This window comes from Hippopotamus amphibius, chromosome 4 (assembly GCF_030028045.1).
Source record: "Hippopotamus amphibius kiboko isolate mHipAmp2 chromosome 4, mHipAmp2.hap2, whole genome shotgun sequence".
NCBI lineage: Eukaryota > Metazoa > Chordata > Mammalia > Artiodactyla > Hippopotamidae > Hippopotamus > Hippopotamus amphibius.
The window spans coordinates 186,487,903-186,506,046 of NC_080189.1; the positions used below are offsets into that span (position 1 = coordinate 186,487,903).

General features: G+C 71.1%; 1 protein-coding gene across 1 annotated transcript in view; it reads left to right on the top strand.

The window, feature by feature from the left end:
• Positions 1 to 16,493, top strand: part of KIF26A (kinesin family member 26A) — a 39,812-nt gene extending 23,319 nt beyond the window's left edge. Inside the window, exons 5-16 of the mRNA XM_057732388.1 lie at positions 3,016 to 3,205; positions 7,352 to 7,564; positions 8,134 to 8,227; positions 8,531 to 8,793; positions 8,925 to 9,108; positions 9,198 to 9,360; positions 9,689 to 9,851; positions 10,463 to 13,274; positions 14,200 to 14,405; positions 14,518 to 14,538; positions 14,887 to 15,037; positions 15,229 to 16,493. Coding sequence (XP_057588371.1) covers positions 3,016 to 3,205; positions 7,352 to 7,564; positions 8,134 to 8,227; positions 8,531 to 8,793; positions 8,925 to 9,108; positions 9,198 to 9,360; positions 9,689 to 9,851; positions 10,463 to 13,274; positions 14,200 to 14,405; positions 14,518 to 14,538; positions 14,887 to 15,037; positions 15,229 to 15,410 — 4,642 coding nt within the window. The 3' untranslated portion in view covers positions 15,411 to 16,493. The remainder of the gene's footprint in view (positions 1 to 3,015; positions 3,206 to 7,351; positions 7,565 to 8,133; positions 8,228 to 8,530; positions 8,794 to 8,924; positions 9,109 to 9,197; positions 9,361 to 9,688; positions 9,852 to 10,462; positions 13,275 to 14,199; positions 14,406 to 14,517; positions 14,539 to 14,886; positions 15,038 to 15,228) is intronic.
• Positions 16,494 to 18,144: the final 1,651 nt, after the last annotated feature.

Here is an 18,144-nt window from a genome sequence, read left to right on the forward strand (position 1 = left end):
AGGCAAATATTTTCCTTTCTGTTTACATGAATCAATGACGCGGGCCAGAGAGCCTGGGGAAGGGCCTCTGGGATCAGGTGAGAGGGCTGGGGGCTCAGAGGGAGGCTGGGGGAGCTTGGTCACTCTTTCATTCACTCCCTCCCTCTCCCCCATCCTGAGCTTCCCCTGTGTTCTAGGCCTGGGCTTGGCAAACGCCTGCCTTCCCGAGCCGCCACCTGGTGGGGCACAGATGTGTAAACCCGTGACTCAGGGCGGGGAGTGGTTCCTGTGGTAGCAGGAGGCACGGCGTCTGGGGAAGCCCGGCATGGGGGCATCAGGGCAGGCTTCCCGGGGGAGGTGTCCTGTGAGGACAGGAGAGCTGTGTGTGCAGGTGAAGTTCCTGCTTTTCCAGTTGATCCCTTCAGAGCCAGACCTCTCGGATGTGCCCACATCCCCCTGTGGGTCCTGCCTTGAGCCCCCCCCCACCCTGCTCCCCAACAACGCCGTGGGCATCTGTGGTCCTGCGTGTGGTGCCTGTGTATTCTCTCAGCCTCTGTGAAGCTTGGTGTCACGTCCTCCCCCCTGCCCCCCCCCACTGCCTGGAAACCAGGTCTGTGCCCCCAGAAGGCTGAGGCCCTCCAGAGACCACCCCCAGACCGTGGGAGCCGAGGTGCCGTCGCTGAGCGGCTGACGGGCTTGTCCCGGTTTTGAAGGGGCCTGGATTTCATCAAAGGAGACAGGGCTGTCCTGGGGCCTCTGAGTCATGCCCAGCGAGGCAGGCCTGTAAGAGCAGAGACCTGGAGGGCTGGGCAGGCCGGGGTGCAGCCTTCCAGCTCCCAGCCCCGTGGGGGCTGACCCAGGGCTGGGAGGGGGCGCCGCGAGTTAGGTCAGACCACGGGGCAGAGACGCCCGGCCAGTCACATGGCCGCCTCCTGGGGCTGGCAGGACCTCAGACGGCTCCGGGCCCAGCCCCTGTCCAGGCGAGACCTGGGCATGTCCAGCAGGGAAGGACACCTCCCTGTGCGCCGCTGCTGGGGCCCTGCGGGTGATGGGGTAGGGCTGAGGTCTGTGCCAGACACCCAGGCTCCTGAGAGGGTCACGGAGGGTGCAGACCCGTCTGTGGCCTGGAGCGTGGCCCCCCAGGCAACGCGCTGCCCTCTGGCCGTGGCCTCTGCGGCCGGATGCCGTCCGGCCCCCCCCCGTACCTTACCCATCCTCCTGGCCTCCACGTCCCCTTGGGGGTGTGGGTTCAGGATGTCCCCCCCCGGCCTCGGGGTCTCTGGGGGACCCTGCCCAGCCTAGGGAGGAGCAGGCAGCCAGCGGTGGCGGGGGGAGCGGGCGTGCCTCGGCCACGGGGGTCTGATGACCTATCTGGTCACCCTGGGGGCCCAGCCGGCGCCCCCCGGGGCAGGCTGGTGCCGGGCAGTCCCTGTGCTGCCCTTCCCCCACATCCCGGGGATGGCGCCACTGTGTTCACGTGGAGCCGCGTGGGCACCGAGTCCACGGGGCCTCCTCCACCTTCACAGGCGCGCGTCCACGTCCCCCTGTCCCCAGCCCGCCCCGTCCCGCCCAGCTGGGCCCAGGGCCGGCCTGCCTGCCCCGCCTGTCCGCACCCGGGGCAGTGCCTGGGGATGGCGCTGCCTGCTGGACCCTCGCGTCCTTCAGGTCCCCCCGTGCTCCCCGTTGGGCTGCAGCTTCTCCCCTTGCGGGTGGTTGGCAGGAAGCTGTGGCCAAACCCAGGGTGGCCGGGGTCCAGGGCCGCGGGCGGGGCGGGGGCCGGAGGAGCCCGGGTGCTGCGCTGGGCCTGCCCCCTGCCTGGCGCGCCTGGTCCCCAGCCTCCCGGTCCAGCTGCCGCCCCGAGACGGCCTCTCTGCGGTGCGCTGCGGCGCCGCCCTTCCCTTCGGAGTTCCTCTGGCCCCGGCTCTTCACCCTGTGCCTGGGGGGCGCTGTCGGTGCCCGTTCTGCCCGTGTGCGATCCTCGGGCGTGGTGGGCGCGGCGGGCGCGTGGGGGGCGGGATGCAGGACTTCCGTTCGGGAGGTTTCAGGTGTGGGATCCGCGGGCTCAGGCAGGAATCTGGGCTGAGGGTCCCCGGCGCGAGCTGTCTGGGCAGCGGGTGGGTTCCGCCCGCCCCCTGCCCCCCGGCCCCCGCCGCGGGCGAGCCCCAGCCGCCCCACCGCGCGGTTAAGGACCCGCTGCGCACCATACATTACGTTTATTTTCCTGGACGACACCTCGCTAGGAGGAAAGCCGTCCCTGGGGTCTCTTAAAAGACAACTCCTATTAAGGATGAGAGGAGTTAAGCTGAACGCCGCGGGCCCCGCCGAGCGGGAGGCCGGCTGAGGGGCCGTGCTGCCCGCGGGCGCGGGCCCTCCTGTCGGGTCCTTCTGAGGAGGACGGGGTAGACGGGGGGCCTGGGGGGCTGTGGGAGAAGGAGGGCGGGTGCAGCAGGACCAGCGTGAGGGCAGCCGGGCGGGAAGGGTTGCCCGCAGGCCTGGGGGGGGCAGGCTCTTTCAGCCCCGAGCCTGGACGCCTCCTGGCCTCCAGCCGCCCTCACCGGGAAGGCAGGGGGGGTGGGGGGCTCGTGGGGACCTGGGCCATCTGAACCCAGGCCCCGCGTGTGCTCCTTCCCATCTCTGTCACCTGGCGTCACCTGTACTGGGCACCTCGAGTGCACACGACGGTCTCTGTTGGTCGTCCCATGTCAGAGGTGGGGAAACCGAGGCACAGAGAGGCTAAATCACCACGTGTGGGTCACACAGCCTGCGAGCGGCTGACCCCAGCATGTGCTGTCCTGCCTTAGCTGCTGAGCTGGGGCCTTGGGGCGGCAGAGGGTGGTGGGAAGGGGGTGCCCCCGGTGCAGGGTGTGGAGGGGGCCTGTGCTGACAGAGCTGCCGGGGCTGGACGTGGCAGCCCCAGCCCCGGGGCCCCTGCTTGGCTGGCGGGAGATGAAGTGTGGGCCACACAGCTGCAGTTAGGGCGGGGCAGGTGGCAGGACAGCTCTGAGTGCCCCCACCCACCCCTCCTCCTGTCCCCAGGGCCGCCCAGAAGCTCAGCCTGGCCTCCAAGCGCAAGAAGCCCCCCCCCCCACCGGCCCCCGCCGCCCGCGGGGCCTCCACCTACCCCACGGACTTCAGCGGGGTCCTGCAGCTGTGGCCGCCGCCCGCACCCCCCTGCCTGCTCAGGGCTGCTTCCAAGGCCAAGGACAACCCCAGCAGTGTCGGAAAGGTAGGCCTACCCTGACTCGGGGGTGACCCTGGAGGGAGGGGACGCGGCTGGGGTGCCTGGGCAGGTGCAGGGAGGGGGAGCGGGAGATGGAGGGACCCTGCGTCCTTCTCCTGGGCTGGACCAGGGTGGCCAGCGTACGGAGGGGCCGCTGAGGCCCAGGCCCACCTTGACGGCTCCAGGTGGCAGCAGGGAGCCTGAGAGACCATGGCGGGGCGACAAGAAATGGGGGGGGGGTCGTCCCAGGGGCACGGGCTGGTCTCCGTGTGGGCGCGACGGCCAGGGCTTCTGGGGACTCAGGGTTGCGGTCGGACCCCAGGAGCCCCCTCGCCTCCTCTTTGTTGATTGGCTGCCCTCAGGGGGCCGGGGGGCAGGGGTGGGACCCCTCGGCTCTCCAGAGTCCCGGCAAACCCCAGCCGCGGCCTGACACGAGAAACGGGAGATGGGTTGAGTTCGGACGCTACCTGCGTTCCGGTGGGGAGACAGGCCCGGCGTGGAGCAGGGCCTTGCCCGGTCGCAGGCTGGCCGGCCCCCCGGCTCCTGTGGCCTCTTGCTGAGACCGGGTTTCCGTCCTGGTCCGCTCTGGGTTGCTCTGACTGCCCCCCAAGCCCGGATGGGGGCCTGTGTGTGCGGCCCTGTGCGCGCGTTAGTGGGGGGGGGGGTCTCTGTGCCTGTCGAGGGTGGGGAGACCGAGACACAGAGGACGGAGCCTGTTGCCAGGGCCACGTGGCTCTGGGGTGAGGACAGACCCCGACCCCGAGTGTGCGTCCAGAGCGCGTCTCCCTGGCCCTCTGTCCGCTCTGCGCCTCCCTGAGAGTGGCGGCCGCCCACCCAGGCGCGGGGCCGTCTCTCCAGCGCCCAGAGGCCCACCCCCCGTGAGAGTGGTGGGGCGAGTTCCACACACCCCGGGATTCAGTCTGTCCTGCCGCCTACGACACGCCCCAGGAGGCTTCTGCTCCTAGGGACCGGGTCTGGAGAGGGGTCTGAAGCGTCTGCAGGGGGCACCCTGCCCGGCCCTCCTGCTGTAGCCCCTGGGCTTGGCCTCCTGGAGGTCAGTCCCTGTGTCCGGGATGTGCAGGAAGCCTTCCCTCACCCCGTCACCCCCACACCCTGAGACGGAGACAGCCCTGCCCCCCGGGAGCTTGCTGGCGTGGGGAATCTGGGCCCTGCCTGGGTGGTGGGAGTGCCGGGGCCAGAGGGAGGACACTGCAAGCTGGACGGAGGGAACCGGCCTTGGGGGAGGGGCTCTGGGCCCCTCTGGGCCCGGTCGCTCGGGCTGTCCGGGGCAGGGCTGGGCGTCTGGAGGGTTGAGGAGCCTCGTGGCGTGGACCCTGCTTTCCTACTGTCGCTCTGCTCCTTGGGGCACCAGCAGGCCTCCCCCTCCCCTGGGGCCAGGCCCCGCACCCGGGTATTCCAGGGCGGGGGTCTCCTCCCTTCTCTCTGGCAGACCGCCCCTGTGCCCCGGTCCCCCACGGCAGGGAGCCCGTTGGCCACTTGTTCTTGTCCTCTCTCCGCCTCCCCCTCCTACCCCCGGCGCGCCTCTCCAGCTCCCTGGCTGTTATTCGCACAAACATCGCACAGTCAGAGACGTCTCCTGAAAGGCATTTAATATTGTCAGAGAGGAGGAGTTAGATTATGCTCGATTCCTGACATTAATGTGCCACTTAAGATAATTCATCATCTTGCGTGTTAAAGAAGACGGCCCCTCCCCCCACGCCTGCCTGGCCACCTTTTAGGAGTGGAAGCCCCTTTTTATGCAGAATGTGTTTTTTCCCTACCTGGCAGCTGTTCAGCGGGGCTTTGCAATATCTGAACATTTACGGGGGAGACGTGCTTGTCTGGCGTGAAGACCCTGTCATTTCCCCGCGGTAATGAGAGGATTCTTGCCGACGGTGACCCGGCGTTTAGCTAGGACGCGTGGGGCGGGCGCACGGACGTCTCCGGGCTGGGGGTCCCCGTCCAGGCAGCCCAGGCACGGCCTCTCCAGGCCTCTCCCCGCCGGGAACGCTCTCCAATCCGCAGAACCCATCTGGCTCGTGAAGTGGCCAGGAGTTCACGCTGAAAAAAAATTGCCCCAAATGACTGGGAAGTGCACATTGTCGTCTGCTTGGCAGCGGCGTTTGGAAATGAAATAGTTTTGTTCGTGTCGTCGGGGAATAAGAGAATCGATTCTCGCCTAATGGAGCCCAGGTTCGGAGGAGCTCCGTAGAGAAGTATTTCTTCCCCGTCTTCCCGGAGGACCCCTCTCCTCACGCGGAGCGGTTTTGCATGTCCATGTGCCACATGCCGGAGGGGCGCCGACGGCCCCTCGTGCGAGCTGCCCACGGTAAACCAATTTTCCCAGCGTTATGTATCTGTCACTTACAATTAAATCCGTGAAAAATATTGGCTCTGAGATGAGTCTGGTAATTTGATTTACGCTGTAGTGGAGAAATCGGAGATTTCGCCGGAGAGCGGAGGGCGGTGTCCTCCTGCGGAAACCCGCGTCTGGTGCCTTCTAGCCGGAGGGGCCCTCCCCCGCGGTGGCGCGCCCTGTCAGCACAGGGTCCCCCCCCGGCCTCACAGGAGACTGTGGCCCGGGTGTTTGTTGTCCCTGCAGGTGTTGGGGTGTTTGCGGTGCAGCTTGCTCTGGGCTCTTGTGTCTTGGTTCCTGGACCCCCTCCCACTGAGCCTTCTATTTCCTTGAGGGCCTTGGGGCTGGTGGTCCAGCCCTGTGAGCCGGGCATGAACGTGGGCGGGGGCCCGCCGGCCCCTGAGCTCAGCTCAGCCCTGCCCGCCCTGCTCTGGGCCCTCCCCTCCGCACCCCGGCCTCCGTCTCTCCACCGTCTCCCGTCTCCTCCTGGGTCACCCGCCCGCTTCCTCGCCGGGGCTCGTGCGGACGGGCGTGCCCCCTGCGTCCCGCTGCCCCGGAGTCCTGCCCGTACGTGGGCTTCGAGTCTGGCTCCTGAGCGGCTCTGGGGTCGGACGCCCCAGAGCCCGGTTCTGCCGCAGGGCGGCGCGGGCGTCGGGCCGGTGCCCCTTCCCGGGTCTGTCCTTGGTCCCGCACACTCCTGCTGCCCAGCTCCGGGCTGCCGGCGGGGCGGACGTGCTCCGTCAGGGTCCCGGAGGCCTCTGACTCGGGGCTGGGAACCGGGAGGAAGGGCTCCCTGGAGGAGGGGAGGCGGGACAGAGACGTGGGGCGGGGGGCGCGCGTCCCGCCCCTCAGCAGGGCGTCAGCGGCTCGTGGGGCCTGCGGGTCCCTCTGCCAGCCCGCTCCCCCCGCACGGCCGTCTCTCCTTGGGGCTGCGCCTTGCCGTGTGCGGAGCCCGAGGTCAGGAGATGGGGGGTGCGGGGGGGGCCTGGCTCTGAGGCAGCCCCCCTCCTCCCCATCGGCGGGGAGGGTGCACCCCCAGAGGAGTGTGTGCGGAGCTCTGCGGGGGCCCTGTGGGAGGGGCCGGGGCCCGTGCCTTCCTTTCCGGGGGGGCCGGGTCGCGCTGCCCCTCTCGCTCCCGTTCTCCCTCCGCCCTCAGCTTTGGCGTTTGGGACTTCAGGAGAGCCACTGGCAGGCTGTGTGACGCGGGCGAGGGAGTCACCCTCTCTGAGCACGCTGCCTCCCTTCTCGCGCCTGTGCGGGCCCGGGGGTGGGTCCCTGGGAGGCTGGTCCAGCCGGGAGCCGGCGGGGCTGGGGCGTGCCTGTGGGGTGACTCTGCGCTCAAAGGCCTGTGTGTCTGGGCTCGGCTCCCTCCGTGCCGCTCTGCATCGGAGCCGGCGAGAGGGTGTGGAGGGGCCCCGCACGGAGGGCAGCTGGGGTGCGTGCTGGGCGCCGTCCTCGTCCTTCTGTCCGTCTGCCTGCCGGGGCAGCTGCAGTCCGCCCCGTCTGTCCCGCCCCCCCGCCGCCGTCCTCAGCCCTCCATCCCGCCCCTCTCTGTGCTCCCTGTTCTGTGCTGACGCGCTGTGCGGGGCCGGCCTCTCCTCGCGCTGGGCCTCGCTTTCTGCCTGCCTCTCTGACCTCATATGGGATGTGCTCCGGCCTGGAGCTGGGGCGCGGGTGCTGCATTCCTGCGGCGGGGACCCCGTGCCGGGGCCTGGCCCGCTGTCCCGACTCGCGCGGGGCTCCTCCTGCCCTGTAATTAGCGGCGGCTCAGATGCCCGCTCCGCCCGCCTCCCCAGGTGAAGGTCATGCTGCGGATCTGGCCCGCGCAGGGGGCCCAGCGCTCGGCCGAGTCCACGTCCTTCCTGAAGGTGGACCCGCGGAAGAAGCAGGTGACCCTCTACGACCCGGCCGCTGGGCCCCCGGGCAGCGCGGGCCCCCGCCGCGCCACCACGGCCGCCGTACCCAAGATGTTTGCCTTTGATGCCGTCTTCCCCCAGGACTCAGAGCAGGTGAGGGAGGTGGCGGCCTCGGGCAGGGTGGGGGCGGGCTGCCCGCTCGGGTCGGCGGGAGACGGCTCAGACCTGCACCTCTTCTCGTGCAGAGCCGGGGCGGGGCGGGGGGGAGGGGGTGTAGGTTGGAGGCCTGGCTGCAGGAGGGTCGGGGGCGAGGCCGGGCAGGCCGGCTGGGTCTCCCCTTCCTCGCTGGCCTCCTCAGCCCTCGGGGTGTCTCCACCCAGCTCCTGGCCTTGCTCTCACGCTCCGTGGAAACTTTCCGCGCCATGCTTTGTTTCCCCGGGATGTTCCCCGGTGTGTCCTGTGTGCGCCGTGGTCACGTGTGCGGTGTGGTCTGTGCCTGGTGTGGCCATGAGGGCAGTGTGACTTCCAGGTGTGAGCGTGTGCACTGCGTGCGTCAGTTGTGGCAGGCCGCTTCCTGCTGTGAGTGTGTTGTGTGTCCACGTGGAGATCTCTGTGGCCTCGGTCCTGGGCGCCCTCCCGGCCACCTCGTGGACTCCCTGCGTGTGGTGAGACGGTACTGGCGGGAGGCCGGGTGGCAGCCTGACTCTGTGCCCTGCCCCCAGGCTGAGGTCTGCTCGGGGACAGTGGCCGACGTGCTCCAGTCGGTGGTCAGTGGGGCTGATGGCTGCATTTTTTCCTTCGGCCACGCGAGCCTTGGTGAGCGCCCCTTGACCATCCCCTCTGCAGTCACTGGGCGCCGTTTCTGGATGGGGCGGGGGTGGGCATATCCCATGTGGGCAGCGGGTGGGCACCTGGGCCGGGGGGCTTGTGGAGAGGAAGCCGAAACCCTGCAGGCCTAGAGGGTAGGGGCCCGAGGAGCGGGTCAGAGGAGGCCCCCGGGGTCTCAGTGGCCCCGGGTTCGCCCTGAGGGCCCCGTCAGGGCCAGGGCGGCAGCTGCCGGGTCTGGCTGGGCTCTGAGGGCTGGTCTGGCTGAGTGCCCGCGCCCGGCCCGGCCCACAGGCACGTCCTACACCATGATCGGGAGGGACAGCGCGCCCCAGAGCCTGGGCATCGTGCCCTGCGCCATCTCCTGGCTGTTCAGGCTCGTTGATGAGCGCAAGGAGAGGACGGGTGCCCGCTTCTCCGTCCGCGTCTCCGCCGTGGAGGTGTGCGGCCGGGACCAGAGCCTGCGGGACCTGCTGGCTGAGGTGGCCTCCGGCAGCCTGCAGGATGCCCAGTCCCCGGGGGTGTACCTGCGGGAGGACCCCATCTGTGGGGCACAGGTACGCTGAGGCTGCCGTGTGCGGGGAGCAGGGCCGCGGGCTTGGGGGCAGCGGGGGCGGCTCGGAAGGCGGGCGGGGGCCGCGGCCTGGCCCCGGGCCGCTCAGGCGCCGTCCCCTCCGTCTGTCCACAGCTCCAGAACCAGAGCGAGCTGCGGGCACCCACGGCTGAGAAGGCAGCCTTCTACCTGGACGCGGCGCTGGCCGCTCGCAGCACCAGCCGGGCCGGCGGCAGCGAGGACGCCCAGGGCAGCTCGCACGTGCTCTTCACGCTGCACGTGTACCAGTACCGCGTGGAGAAGTGCGGCAGGGGCGGAAGTAGGTGGCCGCCGCCTGCGTCGCGGGCTGTGGGGCAGGGTCCGGGTGCCCTGGGGCCGAGGCGTCACCTTGCCGCCCTGTGGTTTCAGTGTCTGGAGGCCGCAGCCGCCTGCACCTCATCGACCTGGGCAGCTGTGAGGGGGCGCCCGGCAGGGGTGGGGAGGCCGCCGGGGGCCCCCCCCCTCTGTCCCTGTCGGCGCTGGGCAGTGTCATCTTGGCCCTGGTCAACGGAGCCAAGCACGTGCCCTACAGGTGATGTGGGCTTCCGGGCGGGCCCTGGGGAACCAGCCCAGCCCATGTCACATGTGCCCAGTGTGTCTGTGGCCCCCAAGCCCCTCGGCTCTTTGTCCCACCATCGGCTGAGGGGCCTTGCTGCCTGAGGGCTGGTCCTGGTGCCCAGGGTGTGGGGGACAGAGGTGGGTGGTCAGACCCGACCACAGGGCTCCAGGCACGGCCCTGGTCCAGCGAGAGGCCTGCCTACCTCCCTCCAGCCCTGCAGCAGCCCCCACGCCCAGCCTCCCACCCGGGCATCCCCTCCTGGGCCCTGGGCCCCTGACCCCGCCCCCGGCCCCGCCCCCAGGGAGCACAGGCTGACCATGCTGCTGCGGGAGACCCTGGCCACCGCCGGCTGCCGCAGCACCATGATCGCCCACGTCTCCGACGCGCCGGCCCGCCACGCCGAGACGCTCAGCACCATGCAGCTGGCGGCCCGTGTGCACCGCCTGCGCAGGAAGAAGGTCAAGGTTGGTTCCACCTCCTGCCTCCCCCCCACCCCCGACGGCCCCCGGGGCATCCTCCTGGGGCTCCTGCCTGCATGGTGGGGGTTCCTGGGCTGCATGTGCCCTGGGGTCACAGGGCTGCGCCCACAGGGCCTCGCCCGGAGGAGGCAAGGGCCACGCCTGAGATCACCGCGGGCGGACCCGGAGCTGCTCTCGTTGGAGGCTGGGGTTGCCTGGCCTCTGTCTGCCTGGCCCAGGGCTGGGCATGTGGTCAGGGCGGCCTGGTGGGACCCCCATGGCCTGTGCCCCTCCCAGGCCTGGTCCAGCGGCGCTCCGTGGGCCAGAGGGTGGAGCCAGGGGTGCTCTGGGGTCTGACGGCCCCGGGTCTGCGTCCTGGGTCTGCACTTGCTGTGTGCCGAGGGCGCGTGCTCTCCCCTCCCTGTGACTCAGCTTGATGCCTGCTTGGACGTTGCTGGGAAGATCTGGTTATGTTTGGGGCCTGAGACCTTTCGCGCCTCTCCAGTGCTCAGCGGCACGGTCACTTCCTTCCCTGGAGTGCCGTGTGTGTGGCTGGGGGCACCGGGGGAGAGGGGGCGCGGGGCGTGGCCGCTCAGGTGCGCCTGCTCTGTCCCCAGTACGCGTCCAGCTCCTCAGGTGGGGACAGCTCCTGCGAGGAAGGCCGTGCCCGCCGCCCCCCGCACCTGCGACCCTTCCACCCACGCTCTGCGGCCCCGGAGCCCGACCGCCTGGCCCCCAGCTCGCCCGGAGACCCCGACTGCTCATCGAGCAGCGAGCAGTCCTGTGACACGGTCGTCTACGTGGGGCCGGGCGGGGCGGTGCTGTCGGACCGCGAGCTCACGGACAGCGAGGGCCCCCCCGACTTCGTGCCCATCATCCCAGCCCTGAGCCGCCGCCGCCCCTCCCAGGGCCCGCGGGACGCTGACCACTTCCGCTGCAGCACCTTCGCCGAGCTACAGGAGCGGCTGGACTGCTTCCGTGGGGGCGACGGCCCCCCTGGAGCCCAGGCCAGCCCGGCCCCCAGGAAGGCGGCGGGCTCCCCGCTGGCTGCGAGCACGCCTCGTGGCAGCCCTGGCCCAGACGCGCGTCGGGGCGCCCCGGAGCCCGCCAAGGCGGGCGGTGACCAGAAGGAGGACGGCCGCGCCGGGCCTGAGCTGCCCACGCTGGATGAGGCCGCCGGGGGCGGAGGCAGGAGGCCGCTGCCCAGTCCGGCCCCCCCACCGCCTCGGCCGCCGCAGGCGGCCGGCGGGGCCCCAGAGGCGCCCGGGGGAGCCGACGGCGCGGGCGTGGCGCGGACGCCCCCCGTGGGCATGAGCGGGCAGGAGGGCGGTGCCTGCCCGTCCACACGCAGCCGCCACTGGGAGCGGGGCCTGCTGACCGCCACGGTGACCCTGCAGCAGCCCGTGGAGCTCAACGGCGAGGACGAGCTGGTGTTCACGCTGGTGGAGGAGCTGTCCCTCGGGGGCCTCGCCGGCCCCGGGCGCCCCTCCAGCCTGGCCAGCTTCGGCAGCGACTGCTCCCTGCAGGCCCTGGCCTCGGGCTCCCGGCCGGTCAGCATCATCAGCAGCATCAACGACGCGTTCGACGCGCACACGGCGCAGGCCCCGGGCGGGGCGCTGGACGGCGCGGCCCGGGCCCGCGGCGGCCTCGGCGCCTCCGTCCGCTCCTGGCTCAGCGAGGTCGGCGTGTGCACGGCCGGCGGCCTCGGCCCCCCGCCGCAGCCTCCCTCGCGCGCCGGCCCAGACCCCTTCGGCCCCGACCCGCCAGCGGGGCCTGAGCCCCTGGCCTCCCCGATGCGCGACGGCGCCCTGGAGGACATCAGCTTTCCGGTCTCAGAGCACGACGGGCCGGACAGTCCCGGCCCCCCCCGGAGTCCTGGTCCCGCGGGGGAGGCTGCCGTAGGTGCCAGCCCGCCCGGCCGGGAGCCCCGCGCCGCGTGCCCACGGCGGGCCGCCCCAGCACAGACTATCCACTCCAGCCTTCCCCGCGGGACGAGGACGACCTCAGCGGCCAGCCGCGTGGGCTGCCCCCGCCTGGCCCCCGGCCCATCTGGCTCCGGGGGCCTCTTTGAGGACCCTTGGCTTCTCCGGGCAGATGAGGGTGGCCTGCCGCCCCTGGCCTCTGCCAGCAGGGCCCCCGGCCCGGCCCCGATGCTGGCGTGTGCCCGGAGGGTGGTGGACGGCTGTGAGGTGGGCAAGGGGGCCCGCAGGCCGGAGGCCGCGGCTCAGATCCCACCGCTGCGGAGGGGGGCCACCACGCTGGGGGTGACCACGTCCTCTACGTCCTTCGGGGACTCCCCGGCTGAGATGGCCGCCTACCCGGGTAGCCCGAAGGCTGTCCCCAGCAGCAAGAAGAGTGTGGGTCCCAAAGGGGGCCTCTGCCCGAGGCCCGGCGGGGTGGCCCCCCCGGCCCCGCCCGTGCGCAAGTCCAGCCTGGAGCACAAGAGCGGCCCGGCGCCGGCCCCTCCCCAGGCCGGGAGCCTGGCTTGGGCCGGGACTGCTGCCTTCCTCCGAGGGGAGGCGGAGGCCAGGCCCGGCGGCCGGGCGGACCACTCCATCCCCAGGGCCACGTCCAGCCTGAAGGCCCGGGCTGGCAAGGCAGAGACAGCGTGCCGTCCCGCCACCCACGGGTCTCTGGAGCGGTGCGAGGGCCTGGCGCACGGCGGCAGCAAGGCCAGGGAAGCCCCCGGGAGGCCGGCCCGGGCTGTGCCCAGGTTGGGTGTGCCGCCCACCAGCCCCGTGCCTGGGCCCGCTCCTGCCTGTAGGAGCAGCCCGGCCAAGGGCGCGGGGGCCCCCAAGCCCCCCACCAGCGGGAGCAAGGGCCGCGGCCCGGCGGCCGGCGGGTCCAGGGCTCCGGGTGCTTCGGTGAAGCCGCCGGCCCCCGTGGCGGGCAGGACCGCCGGCGGCCCGGTGCTGGGTCCCAGGGTCGCCCCGCGAGCGGTGCCCGGCGTCGGGGCCAAGGCCAGCCGGGGCACCATCATGGGCACCAAGCAGGCGCTGCGGGCGGCCCACAGCCGCGTCAGCGAGCTGGCGGCCGGCGGGGGCCACGGCCGGAGCGGCCCCTCGTGGGGCTCGGCCGACTCGGACAGCGGCAACGACAGCGGCGTGAACGTGTCTGAGGAGCGGCCGCCCGCGGGCCCGGCGCTGCCCTCTCCGTACAGCAAGGTGACGGCCCCGCGGCGGCCGCAGCGCTACAGCAGCGGCCACGGCAGCGACAACAGCAGCGTGCTGAGCGGGGAGCTGCCGCCCGCCATGGGCCGCACGGCCCTCTTCTACCACAGCGGCGGCAGCAGCGGCTACGAGAGCGTGATGCGCGACAGCGAGGCCACCGGCAGCGCCTCCTCCGCGCCTGACTCCATGAGCGACAGCGGGGCCGCCTCCCCGGGCGCCCGCTCCCGCAGCCTCAAGTCCCCCAAGAAGAGGGCCACAGGTGGGTGCGGCCCGGCCCCTGCTGCTCACAGGTCCCGGGTCCCGGCCACCCTTGGCAGCTGGGCACCACCTGCGTGGCCTCAGAGGCACGCAGCCCTTGACGGTGTCAGAAACGTGCCCGGGGCCTTTCAGGGTGTGGGTGGGCGCAGCCCTCCGCGGTTTGTAAGCACGCCTGGTGCACGCCCTTCTCTGATCCCCATGCTGCCCCGAGGCTGGCCCCCAGCCCGTCGCGGAGGGCTGGCGAGGGCGGGCCTGCACGGGTCACCCTGCTGAGGCATGGGGAGCCGGGAGAGGGCTGGGGTCCGGGGCGCGATGCCTGGCGCTCCCCGGGTTAGCGCCCAGCGGCCTGGAGGCCCCTGCTGGGCTGTTCCTGCCTCCATCCCCTGAGCCCTGCCCTCCATCTCCGCAGCCCCGGGGAGGGTGGGCCTGTTTCTCATGCTGTGTGTGGCTGGGGGTGGGGGGGTTGGCCACTGGCTGAGGTCTTCTGGGGTGGGGGGCAGGCGCCTTCTGGGTGAAGGCCGGGTGGGAAGGCAGGAGGCTGGCGTGGGGAGCGGGGGGTGTCCCGGGAGATGTGGGGGGGCAGTGGGAGCAGGGACGGTCGTGAGTTAGGAGGCAGAGTGGCAGTTAGGGTGTCGGAGGAAGGCTTCCGGGGGTGGCAGGGTGTCACCTTGAGGCTGCTGCTGGGTAGGGAGGCTGGCGTGGCCGTCCAGGCGAGAGGCGGCTGGGCGAGGGGCTGGTGGACGGGAGTCCATCTGTTCCACGGGGCAGGGGTGGCCAGGGTTCCCGACCGGCGCTGCCCTGAGAATTTCAGGGTTGGGCGCCGGCGGGCTCCACCCGTCGGAACCTGGGCGCAGCTCGCCTCTCGGCTCCGGGCCGGGGGCTGGGTTCCCGCCGCTGCCCCCTCAGCCCCCGGCCCCCTGTTCCAGGCCTGCCCCGGCGACGGCTGATCCCGGCCCCGCTGCCCGATGCCGCCGCCCTGGGGCGCACGCCCAGCCTCCCCGGGCAGTGGGTGGACCTGCCCCCGCCGCTGGCCGGCTCGCGGAAGGAGCCCTTCGAGATCAAGGTGTACGAGATAGACGACGTGGAGCGCCTGCAGCGGCACCGCCCGACCCCGAGGGAGGACCCGGCCGAGGTCGGGGCTGGGGGCCGGGGCGGCCTGGGGTCGGGAGGGCCGGGGAGGGCCGGGGGGCCCCCGGGGGGTGTCTGAGCGGCCCGCTGACCGCACCTTCCCCTCCTGTCCACAGCCCTCCCAGAACGTGGAAAAGGTAGGAGTGGCCCCGCTTCGCCGCGAACCCCGGTATTTCCCGATGGGCTTCTTGGGCAGGGTGGGTGGTCGAAGGGGTCCCAGGGCCGCCGCTGTTGTGCCCTGGAGTTGCACCGGGTCCTGGCCGGGCTGCAGACAGGCGCGGGCTGCTTTGGGAGCATGTGGTGGGAGCCCCACCGGGCAGGGGGGACCCCAGGTCCTGCCCCCGCCCACCTGTGAGGCCCCACCACGCGCCTGCGCTGGCCTGGAGGGTGGAGCGAGGCTCTCGCTCAGGGCCGGGGAGCCGGGAGCCCCTGGGAGCGGGCCACCCTCCGAGCGCGCGCCGCCCGCCGCTGTCCCCACTGCCCAGGGCCCGGGGTGCGTCCGCGCGAGGCTGCGGCTGGCGGAGCGCAGGCAGCAGCGGCTGCGGGAGGTGCAGGCGAAGCGCGCGCTGCTCCGCGAGGAGCTGGCTGAGACCCAGGGCCGGCTGATGGTGGAGCCCGGCCGCTGGCTGCAGCAGTGTGAGTGCCTCCGACGCCCGCGCCCCCGGGAGGCGCAGGCCTGCAGGGCCCAGCGCCGCGCCCCGCCCCGCGCCTCCAGTGCAGCCACGTCGCCCGCCCCAGACGGGGACCCGGAGGCTGGAGGGGGGAGAAGCGTTTCCTGGGCCCCACGGGGGCCCCGGCCTGACCAGCCGTCTGCCGTCCCTCCCCAGTCGAGGTGGACCCGGAGCTGGAGCCGGAGTCGGCCGAGTACCTGGCAGCCCTGGAGCTTGCCACGGCCGCCCTGGAGCAGCGTGTGAACCGATGCAAGGCCCACGTCATGATGGTCACCTGCTTCGACATCAGTGTCGCCACCCCTGCCGCCGCCCCGGGGCTGCAGGAGGTGGACGTCTGAGGCTGGGCACCCGGACGTGGGGGCGGGGACGGGGGCGTCAGGGGCTCGAGGACGGGACGTGGGATGGAGCGAGGATGTGGCGGGGGTTGGAGCGACGAGGATGTGGAGGGTCCAGTGCAGGACCGGGGGTCTCGGAGGTGATGGAGCGTGAGGGAGGGGAGGCGCCGGCCGAGCACCGGACGGAGGAGCGAGGGTGCGGGACACGGGAAGACGGCAGCCCCCAGACAGCAACGCAAGTGCCTTTAACCTTGGACTGGACGTCTCTCCTTTTTGCGTTTGGTGCTAAGGACTCAAGACACCAGCAGACGGTGCACTGGGGCCGCTGCCCTGGTGGTGGCTGTGGCCATCCAAGGGCCGTGGCCCGGCTGTTTGATCTGATCGCGCCTTCTTTACAGTCAAGCAGTTCCATGTAGCAGGACAGCCCTGGGCTCTCCAGGCTCTGGTTTAGGATTCAGGGTTACTTTTCCTTCGTAGCAGTTTCCTCTCAGCAGAACCCACCTTCGTGGTCTCCAGACCCTCGGTCGGCGTGTGTTCGCGCCGATCGAGCCGGTGGGGTCTTCCAGGCAGAGATGGCCGACCCTCCCTCCCCAGGACCTGCTCTGTCCCGAGGTCACCGGGAGGGCGGCGCCCGAGGGCTGAGCTGAAGGCACCTGGCGCCTTCTTCCACGGCAGGAATTCTTACCAAATCCACAAGCAAAAAACATACACACACACAAATTAGGGGGTGAGGGTTTTGTAAAGGTTCTGTTAGGTTTGTATTTTTATATCATTTTGCCTATAAATGAGGTATTTGCAGTGGGAATTTGAAGACAGATAATCTATGTTTTTATGGTTTTCTACGGAAGGTGTGCCTCCGGCTGGACTCTCTCTGGGGGGCCCTCGGCCAGGGCAAGGGTCCTCGGGAGGCACCTCTTGCCAAATGCAGACCGGGGGGAGCCTTCTGACGAGCGGGATCTGCCCGTCACGACGGCTTCTGTTTTCCGACCGTCGTGTGTTTTCTAGGGTCGTCCAAACCTTTGTACGAACGTGTAGATAGTATCTTGCTACAGCTTTTATTTGTGAATAAAAGATGCACTCATTGTTCACGTGGCTCCCGAGGTCAGCGGGCGCACCGTCCTCCGAGGGTCCTAGGGCGAGGGGGCTGCAAGGCGTTGGCGGGATGCGTCCAGGGGATCTGAGGGCTTCGGGGGCGTCAGGGGACCCTCCCTCAGCCCGCAGACCCTACGGCAGCCTCTGCAGGGACAGCCTCTGACTCGGCGGAGGTCCTCCCGCAGGCCGGTATTCAAGCCCCTGCCTCCTCTCCGTCCTCCCCCCCCCCAGCCACTCTGTCTTGAGAGGCCCAGCTCTCGGGGTCCCGAGGCAGGGAGCCGGGGGCGGGGGCTGGGCTGATGGGAAACAGCGTTTTCTGGTGGGCTCCTGGCCCCCTTCCCAGAGGTTGTGTGAGCTGGGGAAATCCTGGCAGCGGTGATGGTGACCGCTCGGGGGGCCCCCGGGCTCCGTCCTTCAGCCCCTGCCTGCTTCTCCAGGAGACAGGTGAGCAGACACCCCACGGGCACGTCAAGGTTCGGGACCCCCGAGCCAGCAGGAGCCCCCCACCGGCACAGCTGCCCTCCCCACTCTGCCCCTCTCTGCTCTGCTCGGGTCACCCCGCCCAAGGTGCCGCCCCTGCCCCGTCGGGGCACCTCGAGGCCCCTCCCAGCCGGCCAGGCCTCTCGCGGCCCCCACGCCTGGGACGCCCCCTCCGCGGCGGCCTCGCTGCCCTGGGCTGCAGCCACCCGGCACGCCACGCCCTGTGTGGTCTCTGCCTGTCTGGGCCGCAGTGGGGCCCCTTGGCGTGGTGGGGTCCGAGTCGTGGCTGCACCCCCTCATCGGGCACAGGGCTGGGCCGCAGTGGGGCCCCTGGGGGCACGTGCTGAACGGATGCGTGCACCCACAAGTGGGTGAGGCCTCCCCCCGCGGAGGGTCCAGCTGGGGCAGAGCAGGTTCAAGACCGAGCGCACGTGACGGCTTGCGCGACGCGTCCCCGGACCCTCCCTGTCTCCTCAAGTGGGCCCTGTCCTTGGTGTGGCCGTGGGGCCCCCGTGGTCCAGCCCCAGAGTCGCCCATACCGAGCCCCCGCCCCAGGCTGCCTCCGTGCTCTCCGCTGTCCGTGGCCCTGGGGGCGCCTGGGATCGGGGCCACGTGTCGGCCGGGAGGCACCGGGGCCTCGGACCCCTCCACCCTGCCTGCGGGTTCTCCCTCTCTGTTCTGAGGCCAGCCTGATGCTTCCCAAGCCTGCTTCTCTGTCCCTGAATTTGGGGGGTTCTGGAGGGTGAGGGCAGGTGTGGTGGGAGTCGGGGTGGGGATGGGGAGACACCCTTTCAGTACCTGATACCTGAGGGCAGGGGCTGAGAAGCCCCCTGGTCTGCGGGTGCCGTGATCTGGGGTCTGGCCTTGCTGTGGGGAGGCAGCCCTTCCATTCCTGGGCCAGGGCTGGCCCGTGAGCCTGGGTCCATCCCGAGGGCTGTGCCTTTGCTGCCCGCCTGCGCTGCACGGTCCCCCCCGGGCTGTGGGAGATGGGATGGAGTGTGGGGCATGCCCGGTGCATCCCTTTCTTCCGCGTTGAGCCCCCTGCTCCCTCACCCCGACCCTCCATCACTGAGGGGCCCAGAGCTTGCTTCTCACCAAGGAGGCCCCTCTGCCCTTCACCCTCCTGGCCCCCCACCCCAGCACCCTTCCCGGGCGGGGGCCTCTG